Here is a 22,776-nt window from a genome sequence, read left to right as displayed (position 1 = left end):
GCAAAAGTTCAGCATGTTCTGATCGGAGAACTTGCCCAGATAGAAGACTAATTCCAAAGGCTCTTGGATTACCTGTCCTGTGCCTGTGTCCTGTTCTCCCTCACCATCAGTGTCAAGAAAACTGTGGTTATGGAACAGGGTAGCAACAACTGTAGTTATGGGACAAGAGATGCAAACTGGAGGAACAGCACCTCATCTTCCAGTTAGGCACTTTACAGCCTTCTGGTCTTAACACTGAGTTCAACAACTTCAGACCATGAACTCTCTCCTCCATCTCTACTCCTTTTCTTAATCCAATTGATTTATTTTTGTTTTTTTAATTTAATTTTTAATTTATTTTTATTTTTTTTAAATCCTTTTTTTCCCCAACCCCCCCAAAGAGCCACCTGTCACTGGTTTCTATGTTATAATTTCACAGAGCGCTGGACCCTTGTTCTGCAATTAAAACATTCTGCTTTTACCTTCATGCCACTATCAGCACCTTCTTTAGCCTTTACCACTGCCATTAAGACTCCTTTGGTGCTGTGCCCATGACATCTTTGTCAATCTCTCCTTAGCTCCCACCTATCCCTGACCTCCTATCTTGCTCCGCCTGCCCCGCCCCCTTATAAAGCTATCAAATTTCTACTTCCCTTTGGCTCTGAAGAAGAGTCATACAGACTCGAAACATTAATTCTGTCTCTCTCTCCACAGATGCTGCCAGACCTGCTGAGTTTTGCCAGCCTTTTTTTGATTTTAATCTCAGGTTTCCAGCATCAGCAGTATCATCTTCTGGGTCAGGGTGTTGTGCCCCACCTGTGATCAGACTCAAACACACACCGCTGGGAGCAGTCAACAAGTTCTGCTACGCTGAATCTACGGTGACAGACAGCCTGTAACTCTTGATTAAGAGTTAAGCATCCTCATTGGAAAGGCAGGCCCTGACTTTGACTGACTAACAGAATTGTCATGGGGAAACAACAAACTGACCCACGGGACCAAGACGTTTATCTATAAGGCCTGAATCCTCAGCAGATTGCCGTCTGGCAGCAAGGACTGGACAACTTAGACCTACCAAAAAAAAAAGCTCAGTAGCTTCAATCTCCAGTGTCCATAGCACACCCTCAGTATCACATGGGAAGAGAAAGTCACCAACAATGCAGTCCTTTCTAGGGCAAACATGCCAAGCATGTTGGCACTAATCACGCAAATAAGGCTTTGCTGGCGTGGGCATATGCACAGGATGGAAGACGGCTGCATCCCCAAGTATATGTTATATGGGGAGGTATCCATGCCAAGAGACCAGCAGGGCATCCCTAGCAATGATCAATGCGAATGGGTAGCACCAGCTGTGGGCAGGGGCTCACCACTATGCCAATATGTCACTTCAGAAGTTCCAAAGCAGATGCCAGCCCAACAAATAAAGCATCAGCAGAGATTATCCCACACCGCTGGCAAGGGTCAACTTTATGTGTGGTACTTGTGACAGACTTTGCCTTTCCAGAATCGGTTTGTTCAGCCATTAAACGAAATGCAGCAGATGATCTCATCTGACCTCACCAAAATTCTGGGGATGCATGTCTCACCATTTCTTGCAGGTGGATGGTTGCCAATCTTGGTCGGCCTTGCACCATCCAAAACTCTGCTTCCCCTATCGTAACTCACACCAGGTTTTGTTCACCCTTCACTCCTGTGTTCACTGGTCTTCACTGACTCTCAGTCCAGCCTCAATTTTAAAATTCACATCCTTCTTTTCAAATCCCTCCATGACCTCACCCCTTCCTATATCTGTAATCTCTCTGAGAGGTTTGCATGCCTCTAATTCTGACCTCTTCCCTATTCCCGATTTTTAACGTTCCACCATTGGTGGCTGTCCCTTCAGCTACCTAGGCTCTAACATCTGACATTCCACCCTGAACCTCTCCTCTGTCCTCCTTCTAGGTCACTCCTTGAAACCTATCTCTTTGACCAGCCTCTTTTGCTCAGCTGTCCTGATATCCCCTTATGTAGCCCGATATTGATTTTACTTTGGCAATAGTCCAGTGAAGCACCTTGAGATGATTTACTATTGCTAAAGATGCTATATTAATGGAAATTGTTGTTCGCTTTCCCTACAAATTCATGTGGTAGTTCCAACCTTATTGTACAACATCTGCTGTTGATGAGGTACTGGGATGGAGAGGGGATAATGCGACTAGTTTAAGTTACAAAGCCATAGGATACATGTATTTTTAATTCATTCTGGGAATATGGGTATCTCTGGCATTTATTGCCAATCCCTCATTCCCCTTGCGATGGTGAAAGCTGTTCCCACAGTGCTGCTAGAAAATTCCAGAATTTTGGACCATGAAGGAATGGCAATGTATATTCCAAGGAGCAATAGCATTTGACTTGTGGGCGAAGGTGGCGCGGGTGGTATGTTGGAGATGATGTTTCCATTGCATATGCTGCCCTTGTCCTTTTTGTTTGTTGGTTTAGGCTAAGAAAGACTAATTGGCCCATCCAAGTTCATGCATCCAAAATGACCCTATCCAGGGTTCTTGCCTCCATTATTCTATTCACCAGAAAATTCCACATTTTGTGTTTTTTTACTCTGAAGAAGAAAGCTTCTTTGCATCAGGCATAAACATGTCCATAGTGTTATGATGTGGCAGATGATGTGTGCCAGATGGACCAAATCCACAGGGAAACTTGGTCGCGCTATCACAATGGTTTCACAATTGGTATTTATTATGAGAAGATGTTGCACTGAATTCAGAAGTAATGAGTCCACCAAGTCCTTTAAAGACTTTAAAAATTAAATTCGAATTTTTATTAACAAAGTAAAAGATTTCAAACACATAAATAAGACTACAAATTACTTACCACTAAAATAACTCCTAAAATTCCTAATTGACCTGATTCCCAGTTACACATCCCCTTTAAGGCAATAGTCCAAAAGAGATTTTAGATTTAAAACAAAACCAGCAAATTAACACAGTACCCACTTGACAGTGGAATTCCAAATAGCTTCCCCAACTTCATTTACTTTATATAACAGACTTATGCACAAGTGGCTGCAGGCTTCTTGAAGACTGTTTCACACACTCCCATTAGATCTTACATGGCCCTCTCTTCACATAATCTTTCATTCTCCTTTATATATGTTTCTCTCTCTTTAATATGTAAATTATATTGTTCCATATGTCTTTGAAACTGTACCTTCTTCATAATATAAAAATTTTAATATTGCCAATATTGCTAGTAACCTTTGGGAAAAATAAACACACTCCTTAGCCTGGTTTATCTGGCTAGTTGTAAACAGACTAACATCTCTTTGAAATTCAAACAATCCCTTCATTTATCTAAAAGAATGCAAATTCCCTTCACACTTTACATGCTAAGTCAGCATCCATGTTTACACATTAGCATTTCAAGCACATTTCTGCACCTAGCTTCTTTTGATAATTTCAGGCATGCAGTCTACTTGACTGCAATCATACAGACAGAACCAACTATACTTACACCCATAAACCTACTTCACAATAGATCAGAAAAATATGAAAATTATTAAACTTTCGTAACAATAGTCAGACTGTGTCTGTGTCCTTCTGTCATGCTTTTAAGTTAATGTGGTGATCCAGGTTTAACTTTTCTAAACTGGCTGAGGTCTTGTTAATTGCAAATGTAACTTCTCTGAAATGGATGGGAAGAACAGTCAGGCCAGTTTATAATCATTAATCATTCCAATATCACTCATTCTATACCACCGAATGTTAAAATTCCTCCTAACCTGTGGTAGAGTCTGAATAGGTTAAGGTCACAGGATGTTTTATAATTCAAATTGCTGGTGGCCTTAATAATGCAATCTGCAACACTTCATTGTAAGGTTAACAAAGCAGTTTTTAATCACTTGCAAAAGTTAGGCTTCCACAGCAGCTCCTTCCAAACCTGTACCTCTACCACTTAGAAGGACAAGGGCAGCAGATGCATGGGAACACCACCACCTACAAGTTCCCCTCCAAGCCACTCACCATCCCAACTTGTAAGTATATTGTTGTTCCTTCACCGTTGCTGGATCAGATCCTGCAACTCCCAGCATAACAGCACTTTGCGAGTTACCTTCATCAAACAGATGACAGTGGTTCAAGTAGGTGGCTCACTACCACCTTGTTAAGGGCAACTGGAGCTGGGTAATAAATGCTGGTCTTGCCCAGCAACACCCACATGTCCCAAGAATGAATTTTTGTGAAAAGCTATTTTTACCAATTAATTGTGTGACAGGTATATGCAGGGTGTTGTTTGCATCTCTGTGCAGGTTGAAAAAATCTGTTCTGCATTGTGTTGCCTCTGTCCTTTGTTAATGAAAAGCTCTGCATATTCCTGCTGAGTTTAATAGGATTGATGCATGGGGGGTGGGGGCGGAGGAATGTTTGATTTGTTGTAGCAATATCCTGTATTAAGTGGCAACCTGCTGGAGGTGTTATTTGTTTGTTTGAAAAACTATTTTTGAGTGTTCCCAGGGACAATTATTTCAAAACTAACAGAATAAGTTCTCCTGAAGATTGGAGGTCTGACCAGATCATGAATTCCTCTGTTCTAGAGTAGAGTCACATGGACCTCATAGCAAATCAAATTGACAGGAGACACTCAGGGTTTAGCAGGAGCACCTTCTATCGACACATTGTGGACATTCCGACTAAGTGAATTTTATCGTTACATCCTATTTAGGTCAAGGTGGGGATCATCAAAGAGCACCCACTACTTGCCTATTGTGTTCTCTCTCTGTCTGATCTGAAAGTCTGGTATTTTCTCTTCCCAGCCATTTCCCCTGGTCTCTTCCTCTCGATGGTTGTCCAAGCGAGGTGAGCTGATGGGTTTCGTCGAGGACACGGGAATATTTTCCAAACGCATGTCAAGGCAACAAGTGTATTTCTTCCTGTTCAATGATGTCCTTATTGTCACAAAGAAGAAAAGGTGAGTTGGGATTTCTTACCCACTCTTCCTTCTCCCCTTTCTCTCCTGTCCCTCCCCCATCTCTCACCTTCACCCCCCTTCACCTTCCCTCCTATCTCACCTTCACCCCCTTCGCCTTCCCTCCTCTCTCACCTTCGCCCCCCTTCGCCTTCCCTCCTCTCTCACCTTCACTCCCCTTCGCCTTCCCTCCTCTCTCACCTTCGGCCCCTTCGCCTTCCCTCCTCTCTCACCTTCACTCCCCTTCGCCTTCCCTCCTCTCTCACCTTCGCCCCCTTTCGCCTTCCCTCCTCTCTCACCTTCGCCCCCCTTCGCCTTCCCTCCTCTCTCACCTTCACCCTCTCTTGCCTTCTCCCTCTCACCTTCCCCCTTATGCCTTTCCCTCATTGGCCTTCCCCCTCTCTTGCCACCCTCCCTCTCGCCCCACCTCTCTTTCACCTCCCCCCTCACTTGCCTTTTCTCCCTCTCGCCTTTTCCTAATCTCACCTCCCCCCACCCCCCCGCCTCTCTCCTTCCCCTCTCTCACCTTCCCCTCTCTCACCTTCCCCCCTCTCTCACCCTTTCCCCCTTACCTATTCTCTCTCTCGCCTTCGTCTGCTCTCGCTGCCCCCCCCTCTCTTGCCTCCCCCCTCTCTCACCCCCACCTCACCTCCGGCCCTTCTCACCTCCCCCCTCTCTCTCCTTCCCCTCTCTCACCTTCCCCCCTCTCTCGCCCTTTCCCCCTTGCCTATTGTCTCTCTTGTCTTCGTCTGCTCTCGCCGCCCCCCCTCTCTTGCCTCCCCCCTCTCTCAACCCCCCTCACCTCCGGCCTTTCTCGCCTCCCCCCTCTCTCGCCTTCCCCTCTCTCGCTTCCCCCCTCTCTCACTTCCCCTCTCTCTCGCCTCCCCCCATCTCGCCTTCTCTCTCTCTCACTTTCCCTCTATCTTACCTTCCCTCCTCTCTCGCCTTCCCTCCTCTCTCACCTTCCCGCTCTCTCGCCTCTCCCCTCTCTCTCGCCTTTTCCTTCTCTCACTTTCTCCCCCCGCCTTCCTCCACCCATTTCGGGAAGGAATTCCAGAGCTTAGGACGCAGGCAGCTGCAAGCTTGACCTTAAATGGTGAGTTATTAAAATTAGGGGCGCAAAGGAGGGAAGATTTGGATGAGCACAGAGATCCTGGAGGGTTGTACCTAATGTACTGCTCAGCTGTTTACTTCCTGAGCTATCAAGGAATGCTGAAACCAATCCTTTCCAACAATAGGACTATTCATGTTACTACAGAACAAAGGGTTAAGCAGGGCAATCACATATTGTTTATTTATATCCACACACCAGAATCATTGAAATTCTGCTTTCCCAGAAAGATTTCTCAATAGCTGCCACTTGCAGAACAATAAGAATCGTACACCCTGGGTTTAGTACATAGTGCTCCTTTAATTTGAGGAAGATTGTAGGAATTGTTTACTGTCCGATATGGTTTCTGGAAGTCTTCATCTTGCTAAGAGAAGAAAAATGCTGCTGGGAAGAAGGTGGGTAAAAGGGCCTTTGTCACTTCAGTTTTAAATAGCCAGACACAGTGAGGGGAAGACTTACTGCTCAAAATTTGCTGGCATGCTTTCAAGTGAATGCTGTAAACATCCAACATAGATCAGAAGCAGATGTTTTGCAGCAACTCGGAAAGCTGACAGATGTATGCTTCCTGATGTCACTCACTGCTGTACACTGGTGATTCCCACACCATAACAAACATAAGTGCAGGCGTTGGTTTGGAAGAACCAGGTTTTGAAATGGCTGATGACTCACTACCCCTGCTGATTTTGTTTGCACTGCGGTGGGCACTGGCATGGTGATTACCCATCTGTATTTGCCCTGAGAAGGTGGCATTGAGCTGTTTCATATACTGGTGGCGAGGCTTGTCTTATGTAGAGGGACTGTAGTCTGACTCAGGTACTTACTTCAAACTGGTTTATTAACACCTATATATAAACTAGGTAACAGAGTAGGTGTGTCTCTCATGAATACAGAATGTATTCCATCCACTCTCGAGACTGTCTGGCGCATGGCTGCTGACGTCACTGTTACATCATGGTCCACATCACTTGTTACCAGAACTATTTCACCAACCCATTACGCTACAGTGAGCCTTCTCCTTGTTCCCACTGCAGTCCTTGGGGTAATTGTGTTTCGGCAGTGGTGTTAGGCTGGGATTAACCGGGATATCAGGAACAGGAGAAGGCCATTGGACTTCTCAAGCCTGCCTCTTAAGGTTGGATCATGGCTGATCTGTACCTCAACTCCATTTACCCACCTTGGCTCCATATCCTTTGACCTGACAAAAATATATTGAACTCAGTCTCAAAGGTTCCAATTGTCTTCCATTTTAGGGACAGAGAATCCCTGATTTCTTCTATCCTTCCTGTGGAGAAAGTGTTTCCTGATTTTCCTTCCAAATGATCTGGCTCCAATTTCAAGATTACACCCCACCCCCCCCACCCTTTGGATTTGAATCACCAAACAGGTTAACTATTTTCTGGGCAGAATAGTTGTCGAAAGAGTTGAGGGAGAAAAACTGTAATGGCTGTTGGCACCACAGACTGATGGCCCATCTATTTGGGTAAAGGATGTGATCCAGTCACATGATGGAATGGGGCGGTGAAGCTTCAGAAGCTGCTACAGTCCATGTGCAGAAATCAGGAACCAGGAGTATACGAATCATCAATAGAATGGAGAGGAGAGGTAGAGTAAGAGGAAACTTCTTCTGTCTCTGGGCCAGTTTCTGCTCTCACCAGGGTGGTATACTTGGTCTTACCATGTAGCGAATGATAGCAAATTGCCGTTGTGCCACTGTTCAAAACAACCTTTTGGGACTTCAGTGTACTGTGCAAGAGCCTCATGCTAAATATTGGATGTAGTCTCTGCTTTTTGTGAAGGGGGCCCTGAACATTTATAATGTATTTCCCATTGGGAGCAAGCCAGCAATCTTATATATTTGAGACCTCAGCCTTGGAATGAAGCTCAGAAAGTTTAGAATTCAACTTCTGCAGTGACATAATCATTCATGAATCCTCTTTGTCTTCTTGAAAGAAACTAGCCCAATGGTGAAGAACTTGCTTTCATTACATTACTCTCACTTTGTTCCCTTTAACTACTTTGAACGTTTTTGCATCTGTTTCTTATTGCGTTTGGCTGAGGTGCTTAATAAGGCCACCTGGCTTACCGGGATAACATTTTCCTGCTAAAAATTAAGGGCATGTATAACCAATGTCAAGTTGGACTCCATGTCTCCTCTTTAAAGAATGGCACTGCGCCATAATCCTCTATGAAATCATTAAACTTGAGAGAGACTTTCAAACAGGAAGAATTTCTGATTATATAATGAGCCTTTTCTGGAGAAACAGATGTTCTTTTTTTGGCAATACTGGCTGAGGTAAGAACGCTAGCCAACATACCAGTTTCCTGCACTTCGCATGGTGCCAAGCCTATCTTTTCAGGCCACTTGAGAGAAGGCAGAGGCGGAGCCTTAGCTTAACGTCTCCAATGAACACTTCGAATAAAGCCACACCCCCTTGACACTGCACTGAAAGGTCAGTGTAGAGTATGTATTCACATCCTGAGATGAGGTTTCATCCTACAACCTTCTAACTCAGTCATGAGAGTGCCACCAACTAAGCCAAACTAACACTGTCTAAAAGTATTGGCCGTGGCTTAGCTGGTAGCACAATCGCCTCCAGGTCATAGAGTTGACCACAAAATCTAGCACTGAGTGAGTGCTGCACTGTCGGAGGTGCCGTTTTTCAGGTGAGAAGTTAAGCAAATCTCTGTCTGCCCTCTCAGGTAGATGCAAAAAATCCCATGGCGCTATTTACAAAGAGAAACAAGGGGAGTACTCCCTGTTGTCAAGGATCAATATTTATCCTTTAACCAACATTACTGAAAAAGGTTCTCTGGTCATTTATCTCATTGCTATTTGTGGGATCTTGCTGTGCACAAATTGACTGCTGTCTCCCACGCTATGTCAGTGCAAGTCTTTCTTTCTTCAGTAACATAGATGAGTCCATTCTCAGCTTTACAGATCCCAGGTGTGAAATGAGGCAGTCGATCTCAGCCGGTCAAGAGCTTCAACATCACTTCCTCAATCAACACTATTAAAAAAAACAGTTTAACTGCTCATTCGCTAGTAGTGGGATCATGCTGTGTGAAAATAGCTGTGTTTTCCTGCATAACATCAGTGATCGCCCTTCCGAAGGAATTATTTTGTTGGCTGCCAAGCAATTTGGATTGTCCCGAGGATGAATAAGTGGCTATATAAATGCCACATCTTCCTTTCTTAACCTGTAACAGAGAGAGCCAGTGGAATCAGGAGACCAGTTGGGTGACTCAGCTTGTCAATCAATTAGATTTAGAATCAAATGACTGGCAGTGCATTGGGAGGACAATCCAGACTCAAAGGCTGAAGAGAGTGAGGGAGATCGACAACACAGAATACCAATTAATATTGTGTCCCTAAAAATGCCATAAGAATTAGAATCACTGTATTTGTATTAGAACAACATTCAAATCTTGGAATTAATTAACTTCATTAGAACCATAGAACACCACGGCACAGAAAAGAGGCCATTCGGCCCTTCTAGTCTGTGCCGAAATATTATTCCGCTAGTCCCATTGACCTGCACCTAGTCCACAACCCTCCAGACCTCTCCCATCCATGTATCTATCTAATTTATTCTTAAAACTTAACAGTGAGCCTGCATTTACCATTTCCGAATCTTACCAGAGTTAGCACAGAGAGGATACATTCATTACATATAGGGCTGGATTTTATGGTTCCCAGGGGGCAGGTAGGCAGGCAGGTGGGGTGCAGAAATCCTGCTGTCATGCCAAGGGCACCATTCCCGATACCTACCCGCTCACAGCCTTGGTTCAAACATGGACAAAAGAGCTGAGCTCCTGAGATGAGGTGAAAGTGACTGCCCTTGACATCAAGGCCACATTTGACCAAGTGTGGCATCAAGGAGCCCTAGCAAAACTGGAGTCAATGGGAATCAGGGGGAGAACTGTCCACTAGTTGGACTCATTCCTAAGACAAGGGAAGATGGTTGTGGTTGTTGGAGGTCAATCATCTCAACTCCAGGACATCACTGCAGGAGTTCCTCAGGGTAGAGTCCTGGGCCCAACCATCTTCAGCTGCTTCATCAATGACCTTCCTTCCATCATAAGGTTAGAAATGGGGATGTTCACTGATGATTGCACAATGTTCAGCACCAATCGCGACTCAGTCGAATTACCATTCACGAAGCAGTCCATGTCCAAATACAGCATGACCTGGACAATATCCAGACTTGGGCTGACAAGCGGCAAATAACATTCACGTCACACAAGTGCCAGGCAATGAGCATCTCCAACAAGAGTAGGGCCCATTAGGGACCAAGGGGGCAATCTATGGGTGGAGCCAGAGGACATCGGTAGAGTGTTGAACGGTTACTTCACATCCGTCTTCACTCAAGAGAATGAAAGTATCGAACTCTGGGAGAGAGACTGCGAGGTTCTTGAGCAAATTGATACAGGGAGTGACAAGGTATTGGAGGTGTTGGCAGGCTTAAAAGTGGACAAATCTCCAGGTCCGGATGATTTGTGTCCCAGACTGCTGAGGGAGGCAAGGGAGGAGATCGCAGGGGCTCTGATCCAAATTTTTAATTCCTCTCTGGCCACGGGGGAGGTGCCAGAGGATTGGTGAACAGCTAATGTGGCTCCACTATTTAAGAAGGGTTGTAGAGATAAGCCAGGGAACTACAGGCCAGTGAGTCTCACTTCAGTGGTAGGGAAACTATCGGAGAAAATTCTGAAGGAGAGAATCTATCTCCACTTGGAGAGGCAAGGTTTGATCAGGGATAGTCAGCATGTCTTTGTCAGAGGGAGATCATGCCTAACAAATTTGATTGAATTTTTTGAGGAGGTGATCAGGTGTGTAGATGAAGGTAATGCAGTTGATGTAGTTTATATGGATCTCAGCAAAACCTTTGACAAGATCCCACATGGGAGACTTATGAAGAAGGCAAATGCACATGGGATACAGGGTAATTTGATAAGTTGGATTCAAAATTGGCTTGGTTGTAGGATATAGAGGGTGATGACAGAAGGCTGCTTTAGTGACTGGAAGCCAGTGTCCAGTGGCGTACCACAGGAATCAGTGCTGGCTCCCTTATTATTCGTCATTTCTATAAATGACATAGATGACTATGTAGGGGGTAGGATTAGTAAGTTTGTGGATGACCCAAAGATTGGCCGGGTGGTTAACAGCGAGGTTGAGTGTCTTGGACTACAAGAAGATATAGACGGGATGGTCAGATGGGCAGATAAGTGACAGATGGAATTTAATCCTGAAAAGTGTGAGGTGATACATTTTGGAAGGAGTAATTTGACAAGGAAGTATTCAATGAACAGCATGACACTAGGAAGCTCTGAGGAACAAAGGGACATTGGCGTGCGCGTCCATAGATCTCGGAAGGCGGAGGGGCATATTAGTGGGGTGGTGAAAAAGGCATTTGGGACACTTGCCTTTATCAATTGAGGCATAGATTACAAAAGTAGGGAGGTCATGTTGGAGTTGTATAGAACCTTGATGAGGCCACAACTGGAGTACTGTGTGCAGTTCTGGTCACCACATTATAGGAAGGATGTGATTGCACTGGAGTGGGTGCAGAGGAGATTCACCAGGATGTTGCCTGGGATGAAACATTTAAGTTATGAAGAGAGGTTGGATAGACTTGAGTTGTTTTCATTGGAGCAGAGAAGACTGAGGGGCGACCTGATCGAGGTGTACAAGATTATGAGGGGCGTGAACAGGGTGGATAGTGAGCAGCTGTTCCCCTTAGTTAAAGGGTCAGTCATGAGGGCACATAAATTCAGGTGAGGGGCATGAGGTTTAGGGGGAATGTGAGGAAAAACTTTTTTACCCAGAGGGTAGTGATGGTCTGGAATGCACTGCCTGGGATGGTGGTGGAGGAGGGTTGCCTCACATCCTTTAAAAAGTACCTGGATGAACATTTGGCACGTCATAACATTCAAGGCTATGGGCCAAATGCTGGTAAATGGGATTAGGTAGATAGGTCAGGTGTTTCTCACGTGTTGGTGCAGACTCGATGGGCTGAAGGGCCTCTTCTGCACTGTGTGATTCTGTGAAGAGAGAATCCAACCATCATCTCTTGATGTTCAATGGCATTGCCATCACTGAATCCCCCACTATCAACATCCTGGGGGTTGCCATTGACCAGAAACTGAACTGGACTAGCCATATAAATACTGTGGCTACAAGAGCAGGTCAGAGGCTGGGAATCCTGTGACAAGTAACTCACCTCCTGACTCCCCAAAGCCTGTCCACCATCTACAAGGCACAAGTCAGGAGTGTGATGGAATACCCCGCTCTTACTTGGTTGATTGCAGCTCCCCCAACATTCAAGAAGCTTGACACCGTCCGGGACAAAGCAGCCCACTTGATTGGCACCACATCCACAAACATTCACTCCCTCCACCACCGACGCACAGTAGCAGCAGTGTGTACCATCTACAAGATGCACTACAGCAACTTGCCAAAGTGCCTTAGAGAGCACCTTCCAAACCCACGACCACTACCACCTAGAAGGACAAGGGTTGCAGATAGATGGCAAAACCACCACCTGGAAGTTCCTCTCAAAGTCACTCACCATCCTGACTTGGAAATACATCGCAATTCCTTCAAAATCCCGGAATGCCCTCCCTAACAGCACTGTGGATGTACCTACACCACATGGACTGGAGCAGTTCAAGAAGGCAGCGCACTGCCACCTTCTCAAGGGCAATTAGCGATGGGCAATAAATGCTGGCCCAGCCAGTGAAGCCCACATCCCACGAAGGAATTTTTAAAAATGTGGGAAATGTGACAGCCAAGTTGAACAAAACAAGTCCCCACAAACAGTAATGTGATATGTGACCAAATAATTTTTATTTTAGCTGTTGATTGAGGGATCAATATTTGCCAGGACTCCAGGGAGAGTCCTGCTCGTCTTTGAAATAGGGCCGTGGGACTTATGCCCACCTGAGAGGGCAGATGGGATATCAATTTAATGCCCTATCTGAAAGAAGGCACCTGCAGTGCTGTGGTGCTCCCTCGGTTTTGCACTGGAGTCTAGATTATGTTCTTAAGTCTCTAGATTGGGTCAACTTCTGACTCAATGGGAAGAGAGCTACCGCTGAGCCACGCCCAACAGCCAAATGTCAGGCTGCCATCTGACACTGTAGATAAAGCAGTGGGACTTGGGGAAAGGAAGTTGCTCTGACTTCAGCCTAGATTGGCCAGTTCGAGTAGGTGAATGGAGTCAATCATTTGGTATGGACCAGAAGCAGCCACACTTGTCTGGTTGATGTTGAACTGAACAGTGCGATGAGATGCATCACCGGATACATCAACCTCAACACCCTGGCTACCCATGCTGGCACACATTGTACCAAACCAACACCCCCCCCCCCCTCCCCCCACACCCCAACCACAGCCAATCCATTGCAAAGCAGTGACCAATCACAGTGAACCTCCGTGAAGCTCAGAGAATCAAGGAAAACAAACACCTCCCTACCCGCCAGGACCTGACCAACGTCCTTCACCTCTGCTTAAAATCACATAAGCCGTTTTGGAGCCATGCGCACACACAACCTGAGACAATGTGATTTCAGCCCTGAAGACGCTTGGAAAAATGAATGGTCCTCTCAAGAAGTCACGAATGAACGCCTCGTGAAAGACCCGACACAGGAGGTCCCTGGTTTCAACCTCCCATGAAGCTCATGGGCATCCCTCACCCACATCTGTATAAACCACAGCACATGCGGATACTTGATGCACTAATGGAAACTTATAAAGTGTGCGACTCTGATCACCCAGAACAGAGCATGGAACACGTAACGGCTCAATGTCCGACTTATAAATACGAAGGAGGTATTACCGCGATACATACCGCTACTCCTGATGTAGTATCCTGGCTTGACTATCTTGGTGTAAAATTATAGTTGTTATTCCATACCCAGCCATACAAAATAAGGTAATGGAGTAAATGCAGTGTGACACCAGCCAAAAGAGCATCCAATGTGAAACCACCTCAATTGCTTTAGGCGTAATGGAGCAGAGAGGTTAACCAGGCAGCAAGGAAGAATTTAATTGAATGGAAAATGATGCCAGGAATTTCATTGAAGAATGGCAAGTCTGTGTTATTTTAAACTCACAAACTGCGCTGTGCACTAAATGACCCCAGAATCTGAGTGATGAAAGTTCCTACAGATTTTTTGAATTTTATATTACAATTGCACTCTGGCACTTAATGATTTCCAGCTACACTTTATAAGCCACTTAAAATGTTGGAAAAGTTTGCTGTGGAGCAAAGTACCATAAAAACTGAACTATAGGTCCAGGGATGTGGACATATATAGCACACACATGTTCATATGAAGTCACAGTTGGGAATTGAAGGAGTTTCACTGCAAAAGTGATCTTATTTTTTTATTCATTCAGTGGATGTGGGCATCACTGGCTAGGCCAGCATTTATTGCCCATTCCTAATTCAGAGAGCATTTAAGAGCCAACCACATTATTGTGGGTTCTGGAGTCACACATAGACCAGACCAGCAGATTTCGTCACCCTAAAGAGCATTAGTGAACCAGATGGGTTTTTACAACAATCATTTCATGGTTGCCATCAGACTTTTAATTCCAGAGTTTCATTTAATTCAAATTCCATCTGCTCTGGTGGGATTTGAATCCAGGTCCCCAGAGAGCTACCCTGGGTCTCTGGATTACTAGCCCAGCAACAATATCACTACGCCATCACCTCCCCCATGTGCATTGGACTAGTGTTGTACACCGTCTCAGCTATAGGCAAGAGGTTGTGAATTCAAGGCCCACTCCAGGATTTCAACACAAAAATCTAGGCTTTTGCTCCCAGTGTAGCTCTGAGGGGGTGCTGCACTGTTAGAGGTGCCGTCTTTGGAATGAGAAGTTAAACTGATATAACTGATACGCCATATCAAGTGGCATACAAATCCTACAGCACCATTTTGACAAAGGGCGAAGGAGATCCCCCAGTGTCCAGGTCAATATTTATCACTCAACCAACATCACTCTAAATTGATTATCTGGTCAGCATCATATTGCTGTTTGTTGGAGCTTGCTGTGCTTAAATTAGCTGCCATGTAACACTGACTACACAATCAAAGAACTTCATTGGTTCATTGCTTTCAAACATATCACGGATGTGGAAGCTGCTGTATAAATGCAGATTCCTCTTTCCGCTTAGACACTGGGGTATAAGTTCGATCTGTGTCCGAATGGAATGTGTTCGGGATTGTGGGAGTTAGGGAATTGCTCCAATTTATAATAACCACCATCCAAAAACAATCAATATCACTTAAAGCACGGTTTTTAAGCCTTTCCAAAGTGAGGACCTCAGAAAGTGTAGCCAATCACTTGGAGTCTTTCTGCTTTACCTTCTAAAAGACAAGGGTGCACGTTTTGATTTTGTACGAACCAACAGCCAGTTTTACATCTTTCCCAATTTTTTCTCGCTATTCTAAAAATCAGTTTCTTCATCTACCAACAAAGCCATGGGGTGTGGGGGTGTCGGGGGGGTGTGTGGTGTGTGGGGGTGACATCTGTGAAAGCCATGGAGAGATGGTGTCAGTGGCCTTCGCACCTTTAGGCGTTTTGCCAAAGTTATGACAATAAATCGGGAGTTTTGTTTCGAAGATTACTGCACAGTGCAGCCTGAATCAAAAATCAGTTGCCTAATTCATTCACTCTTTTAAGGGAATGTTTCTAAGTTATATACTTGAATTGAGGGAAGCACTCCCACTTCCTGAAGTAAGGGAACACCATAAATGTTCTTAAATGTGTTCTTGCAATTTTGATGCACTTCAGGCAGAAGAAGGCAGTCAGTTGTCTGCCTGATTGCCCCCTTTCTTTTCTGTGAAATCCCTGTGTCACATTTAGTAAATTTAATCTCCATTCAGATGCAAGGACTTTGTAGAATGATACAGCATGGAAGAAAGCCATTCAGCCAGTCCTGTCTGAACTAGCTCTCTTGATAGAGCTAGCCAATTCATTACAACCCCTGCTCTTTCCCCATAGCCCATCTCGCTATGTTAAAAAAAAAAGATGCTCTTCATGTTGCATTGGGTCCTTTTGCCAATCACCCCCTTGTTCCTCCTCAAAATAGTGGCACGGGATCTTACCTGACAGGGCAGGCAGGGCCTTGATTTAATGTCTCATCCGAAAGATGGCACCTCCAACAATGCAAGCACTTGCATGTTAATTGACCTCAGCATGCGTCAATTCTGAATCCTTCCCGTGCTACAGGAAGAACCTCACCGGTGATCTTAAAGGAACATAGGAAATAGGAGCAGGGCTGGACCACATGGCCCCTTGAGCCAGTTTTGCCATTCAGTACCATCGTGGCTGATCTTCGGGATCAACCTCCCTTTCCTGCCTGCTCCCATGTTACTTGATTCCTCGAGAGACCAAAAGTCTGTATATCCAATTCTTGAATATAGGTAACAGGCGTGGTGATATTGTCGCTGGACTAGAAATCCAGTGGTAGGGTAATACTCTGGGGACCCAGATTCAAACTCTGCCACAGTAGATAGTGGAATTTGAATTCAATAAAATTCTGGAATTAAAAGTCTAAATGAACACTGTTGATTGGTGTTAAAACCCTTCTGGTTCACTAAATGCCCCTTTAGGGAAGGAAACCTGTTGTCCTTCCCTGGTCTATCCATGTGACTTCAGACCCATAGCAATGTGGTTGACTCTTAAGTGGGTTAGGGATGGGCAATAAATGCTGGCCTAGCCTGTGATGCCCACATCTAATGAACAAAAAAAAACTACAACACTCTGGGGTACAGAGTTAGGCTCTGTAAGACTTTTCTCATCATTAAAACATTATGCCCTATAAGCTGAAATGCTTTACTTTGCTAAATTCCGATATTGGTAAAATAAATTACTTTTGAAATAAAATAAACTTTGAAATAAAGGAAATATGTGAACTCATTCTACTTACCCCCCTGCTCGCTGCTGATCCTGCTCGCCTACCCTCCCACTTGCTGCCTCTCCCACGCCCACTGGTCCCTGCCAATCCTGCTCATTGAACCACTGGCTTGCCACGCACCCTGCTTCCTGACCCTTCCTCGCTCCAACTCTCCCTCTCACCCAAAGCTCCTATTCCGTCTCTCCCGATCGCCGCTTCCGTCTCCTGAAACCTAACTCTGAGTGAGGGCTCTGGAAATGAGCAGTGAGAGGCAGGAAGAGCAGCTTTAACTTGCAGGAAGTAAGCCGCAAGCTGGAGAGGTGGCAAGAGAGAGGTCAGCAGCAACTAGGAGGGCCAGGGAGCAGGAGAGGCCATTAGCCAAGGGTCAGCTGTGACCAGGACAGTCGGCAAGAGCAAGAGTCAAGGAACGGGAGAGGCCACACGCTGGAGGATCAGTGAGAGGAAGGGCCAGGGAGTGGGCAAGGTCGCTGCAAAACGGCACCAATCAGATCACGTGACCCTATGTCAGAGCTGGCACAAAATGAGTTTAAAACAAAACCCCCAGTGCTAAATATGAATACGGGTCCCATTATCCCACTGAAGTGAAAGTGGAATGACTTAAAGCAGGATCTTACTGTACATTTGTAGCAAGGCTTCTTTATTCTTGTACTCCAATCTCCCTGAAATTAAGGCCAATATGCTATTTGCCTTCCTAATTGCTTCCTGTACCTGCATGCTAACTTTGTGTCTCTTGTTTGAGTGCCCAAGTCCCTCTGAATATCTACACTTAAAATTTTCATGCCTTTTAAAACATAAACAACTTTTCTAATCTTATTACCAAAGTGAATGTCCTCATATTTGCCGCTATTACGCTCCTTCTATTACCATGTTGCCCACTCACTCAACCTGCCTGTATCTTTTGGCAGCCTCTTTGTGTCCTCCTCACAGCTTACATTCCCACCTAGTTTTGTATCATCAACGAACTTGGCTACATTACTGTTGACCTCTTTGTCTAAGCCATTAACATTGATTGTAAGTACCTGAGGCTCCAGTATTGATCCTTGCTGCACTCCACTACTTTCAGAAACAAGCCAGATGAGGATGGCTCTTACCAGGTAAATCACATGTGCTGCTCCAAGGGGCCTATACCACCCACGAGCAATGCCACAGTAGCGCAGCCAGCCTGATAAAGTAGCTGCCACACAGTCAGAAAATGATTTTCATTGCTCGCCTCTTCTTCGAGACAGTCCCTCGGGAATGAGGGTGACCCACTGCAGTTCAGTGGATTCTGAGATGGCTGATATGTCCAATCCAGAGTGTACCACAGACAGAGCAGATGGTGCTTGAAGGGTTCGATAGATGGGTTATTTGGAGGTGCGTGCGCTCCTTCTGACAACACCTCCCCTTCACTTCTGCTCACTCCCGACAAAACCTTTCGATGCATTCGGTACATTTTTGAATGAAGCTTCTCCACTTTGGTCAGTTAGAAGTCAGGGTCTCCCATGAGGTCTGTGAGGATGCTTGACTTCTTCAGGGATGCTTTGAGAACATCCTTGGACAAAGCATCACAACACACACACACACACACACAAATAAACAAAGGATGGAATTTTCCCTGCCCATTGGCACCAGGTGTCATGCCGGTGTGAGCGGAAACAATGGTGGAAAGGCCAAAATCAGTTTCACAACATCATGAAAGCAGTTTGCAATCATCCGCTCAGCCCATCGATGGAGGGCTGCATTTCCCACCATCAGACATTGAGAATCTGCATATATGTTGGATGTTGTCCTGCTGGATCCTCGCTTGGTAGAGCATCACTGACCTCACCATCAGCACAGGAATGTCCCTCCCTTGCCAGTGGATGGCTGTCTTTTCAAAGTCCATGAGGACCTTGATTTCAGGCAGTCCTCCACCGGTCTGTGACCTCTCCCTCTTGTTGTATGCCAGCTTGTCCTGAATGAATAGAGATGGAGAGAGACTGTAAGCAGGACACCTGCCAGGCCAGATAAGTATGCCTGGCATGTGTGGGTGGTGAGTGGTCCCATGGACAGGATGAGGAGAATGTCGGTGAGTATGAGAGTGAACGGTGATGTCCCTTGAACTGTCGGCGAGTGAGAGCCCTGTGGATGTGCGATGGGTTTGCGAGTGTGTGAGTTGAGAGTGATGAGAAGAGTGACTTACCCTGGCAGAACAGAGGAGATCGTTCATCCTCTTGAGGCACTGGGTGGCTGTCCTTTCTTGCAGGGCGTTGGCACCGACCGCCACAGCCTACGCTGGTTTGGTGATGCCGCTGCCCCTCTTCCGGCCTGAGCAGGGGTAGAGGACATCATGGCGGGTCTCCACAACGTCAAAAGGCATTCTAAGGACAGGTCACTAAACCATAGTTAAAAACAAAAAAACTGCGGATGCTGGAAATCCAAAACAAAAACAGAATTACCTGGAAAAACTCAGCAGGTCTGGCAGCATCGGCGGAGAAGAAAAGAGTTGACGTTTCGAGTCCTCATGACCCTTCGACAGAACTAGAACTCTTTTCTTCTCCGCCGATGCTGCCAGACCTGCTGAGTTTTTCCAGGTAATTCTGTTTTTGTACTAAACCATAGTGTCTGCTCACACCAGCATGACTAAACCAGGGCGGGGGGCTGCATCTTCTTGCCTTTCGGGGCCATCCTATCTTCTGTGAAGCAGTCCTGGGTTGGAATCACTGAGAGATGTGCGTGCGGCTGTGCTTTAAATATGGCGTCCGACGTGATGGAGAGGCGAGGCAGCGGCTTGGCGGGCAAATGAGACCCCACCCGCCATTGAAACGGCGTGTCTCCTGGGAATTTGTGATTAATGAGGCAGGATTGAGATGATATGGGGTGAGAAGCCGCTTTTGGGGCCAGCAGGTAAAACATTAACCTTCCTGCTGGCTACCACACTTAATGCAAATCTGGGATGATTCCACCCAAAGAATGTAGAGAGAGACAAAAGTCTTGGTAAATATCCTAGAGGCAATCTCATCAGAAACTATATACAGTCTCAATAGAACTGAAAGGATTAATTTGAAACAGGTTAGTTTGGTTTTCAGCACTAAGCACAGCCATTACAAGCCAAGGGATGAATAGTGATCAAGATTATATCAAGCTTTACAACAGCAGAAATACCCTGTTTGTTTTGGCTCTTTCAAACAGCAACCGAATTTGTCTCTCTGCATCCCCCCACCACATCCCTCCGTTCTTTCCCCAAAGCCCCTGCATTTTTTTTCTTTTTTAAGTATTTTGAAGGTTATCATTGAATCTGCTTTCAGGCAGCATATTCCAATGAAAAACAAATTTTCTCATCTTCCTCTCTGGTCCTTCTGTCAACTATCGGCAAAACTGCCTTTGGGGCATGTTCCCTCTGATTGGGGAATGTTTCCCAGTGGGGTGGCACATCTCCCTGAATCTACACTGACCTCACTGAACCTGGCTGTGTTACAGCCGAGAGGTCGTTGGATGGAGATTCGTTTTGGTTTTGGAAGCCTCTCACAGTGGGTGAAGAGACTGCTTGGGGAGGCGCTCATTGAAAGAGAAAATGATCTTCCTCTGCAAGTCTTACTGAGAGTTCCTGCATTCTTTAGCCTCTCTTCACTTTTGACTCCTCCAGCTCTGCTGGCTTCCAATCCTGGGGCTGAGCGAGACTAACAACTTTCATTTCGATGACATCTTTAGGGTAGCAAAACATCCCGAGGTGCCTCAAACAAAAGTTGACAACAAACCACAGGAGATATTAGGACAGATGACCGAACATTTAGTCAAAGATGTTGGTTTTAGGGAGACTCTTAAAAGAGCAGAGAGAGAGAGAGAGCAGGAGGGATTTAGGGAGCAAAATCTAGAGTTTATTACCCAGGCAGCGGATAGCACAGCCACCAATGGTAGAGATTAAAATTGGGGATCCACAAGAGGTCAGAATTGGATGAGTGCAGATATCTCAGAGCATTGTGAAGCTGGAGGAAATTAGAGAGAGAGGGAGGAACAAGGCCAAGGACAGATTTGAAAACAAGGATGTGATTCAATTGGTGAATAAAAATCTGGAATTAAAAGCGATTCTGAGTAGCGGTACCAAAAAACCACACCTGATTGTCATAAAAATCCATCTGATTCACTGTCGTTCTTTAGGGAGGGAATCTACCCTCCTCACCACATCTGGCCATGTGTGACTCCTGACCCACAAGAATGTGGATGACTCTTAACTGCCCTCTGGAATGGCCTAGCAAGCCACTCAGTTGTACCAGACCACGACAGAAAAGTCAAAAAGGAATAAAACTGGATGGACCATTTGAATTTGACGTTAGCACGGGGAACAATAATGCCACTCCCAGCAATGTAGACCCTGCAAAGCTCTCCTTGCTGACATCTGGGGACTTGTGCCAAAATTGGGAGAGCTGTGCCTCAAATTAGTTGAGCAACAGCCAGATAAAGTCATACTCACGGAATCATACCTTACAGATAATGTCCCAGACACCATCATCACCATCTCTGGGTATACCCTGTGCGACAGTCGGGAGGAAGTTGCCCTGGGAGGCCTCAACATTCACTGTGGACCCATGAAGTCTCGTGGCATCAGGTCAAACATGGGCAAGGAAACATCCTGTTTATTACCACCTATTCCGCATCCCCCCCCACCACCCCCAGTTTATGAATCACTGCTCCTCCATGTTGAACATGACTTGGAGAAAGCACTGAGGGTGGCAGAATGTACTGTAGGTCGGGGACTTCAATGTCCATCTTCAAGAGTGGCTCAGTAGCACTACTACTGACCGAGCTGGCCGAGTCCTAAATGACATAGCTACTAGACTGGGTCTACGGCAGGTGGTGAGGGAACCAACAGGGAGAAATAGCTACTTGACCTGGTCCTCACCAATCTACTTGTTGCAGATGCATCTGTCCATGACAGTACTGGTCGAAGTAACCACTGCACAGTCTTTGTGAAGGTGAAGTCCTACCTCCACACTGAGTATATCCTCCATAATGTTGTGTGGCACTACCACCGTGCTAAATGGGATAGCTTTCAAACAGATCTAGCCATTCAAGACTGGGCATCCATGAGGCACTGTGGGCCATCAGCAGCAGCAGAATTGTCCTTGAACACAATCTGTAACCTCATGGCCTGGCATAGCCCCCACTCTACCATTACCATCAAGGCAGGGGATCAACCATGGTTCAATGAAGAGTGCAGGAGGGCATGCCAGGAGCAGCACCAGGAATACTTAAAGATGAGGTGCCAACCTGGTGAAGCTACAATGCAGGCCTACATGCAAACAATGGAAGTAGCAAGTGATAGAGCTAAATGATTCCACAACCAACAGATCAGGTCTAAGCTCTGCAATCCAGCCACCTCCAGTCGTGAATGGTGGTGGACAATTAAACAACTAATAAGAGGAAGAGGCTGCAAAAATATCCATATCCTCAATGATTGGGGAGCCCAGTACATCAGTGCAAAAGCCAAGGCTGAAGCATTTTCAACCATCTTCAACCAGAAATGCCTGGACCTGGAAAAATGTATTAATTTTGCTTCCAATTTCCACCCCTCCATCATTTTCATGTGGTCCATCACTGACACTTCCCTTCCCTTCCTTGACCTCTCTGTCTCAATTTCTGGTCCACCAATATTCATTACAAGCCTACTGACTCCCACAGCTACCTTGACTACAGCTCCTCACACCCCACTTCCTGTGAGGACTCCATCCCATTCTCTCAGTTCCTTCGCTTCCGTCACATCTGTTCTGATGATGCCACTTTCAAAAACAGTTCCTCTGACATGTCTTCCTTCTTCCTTAACCAAGGTTTTCCACCCACGGTGGTTGACAG

General features: G+C 45.7%; 1 protein-coding gene across 1 annotated transcript in view; it reads left to right on the top strand.

The window, feature by feature from the left end:
* The window catches only part of LOC121275348 (rho guanine nucleotide exchange factor 26-like), a 213,825-nt gene that overhangs the window by 159,137 nt on the left and 31,912 nt on the right, over positions 1-22,776 (top strand). Inside the window, exon 11 of the mRNA XM_041182854.1 lies at positions 4,781-4,935. Coding sequence (XP_041038788.1) covers positions 4,781-4,935 — 155 coding nt within the window. The remainder of the gene's footprint in view (positions 1-4,780; positions 4,936-22,776) is intronic.

This window comes from Carcharodon carcharias, chromosome 2, assembly GCF_017639515.1.
Source record: "Carcharodon carcharias isolate sCarCar2 chromosome 2, sCarCar2.pri, whole genome shotgun sequence".
NCBI lineage: Eukaryota > Metazoa > Chordata > Chondrichthyes > Lamniformes > Lamnidae > Carcharodon > Carcharodon carcharias.
The sequence above is the reverse complement of the archived record's forward strand: the minus strand, read 5'-3'. Positions and strand labels throughout refer to the sequence as shown.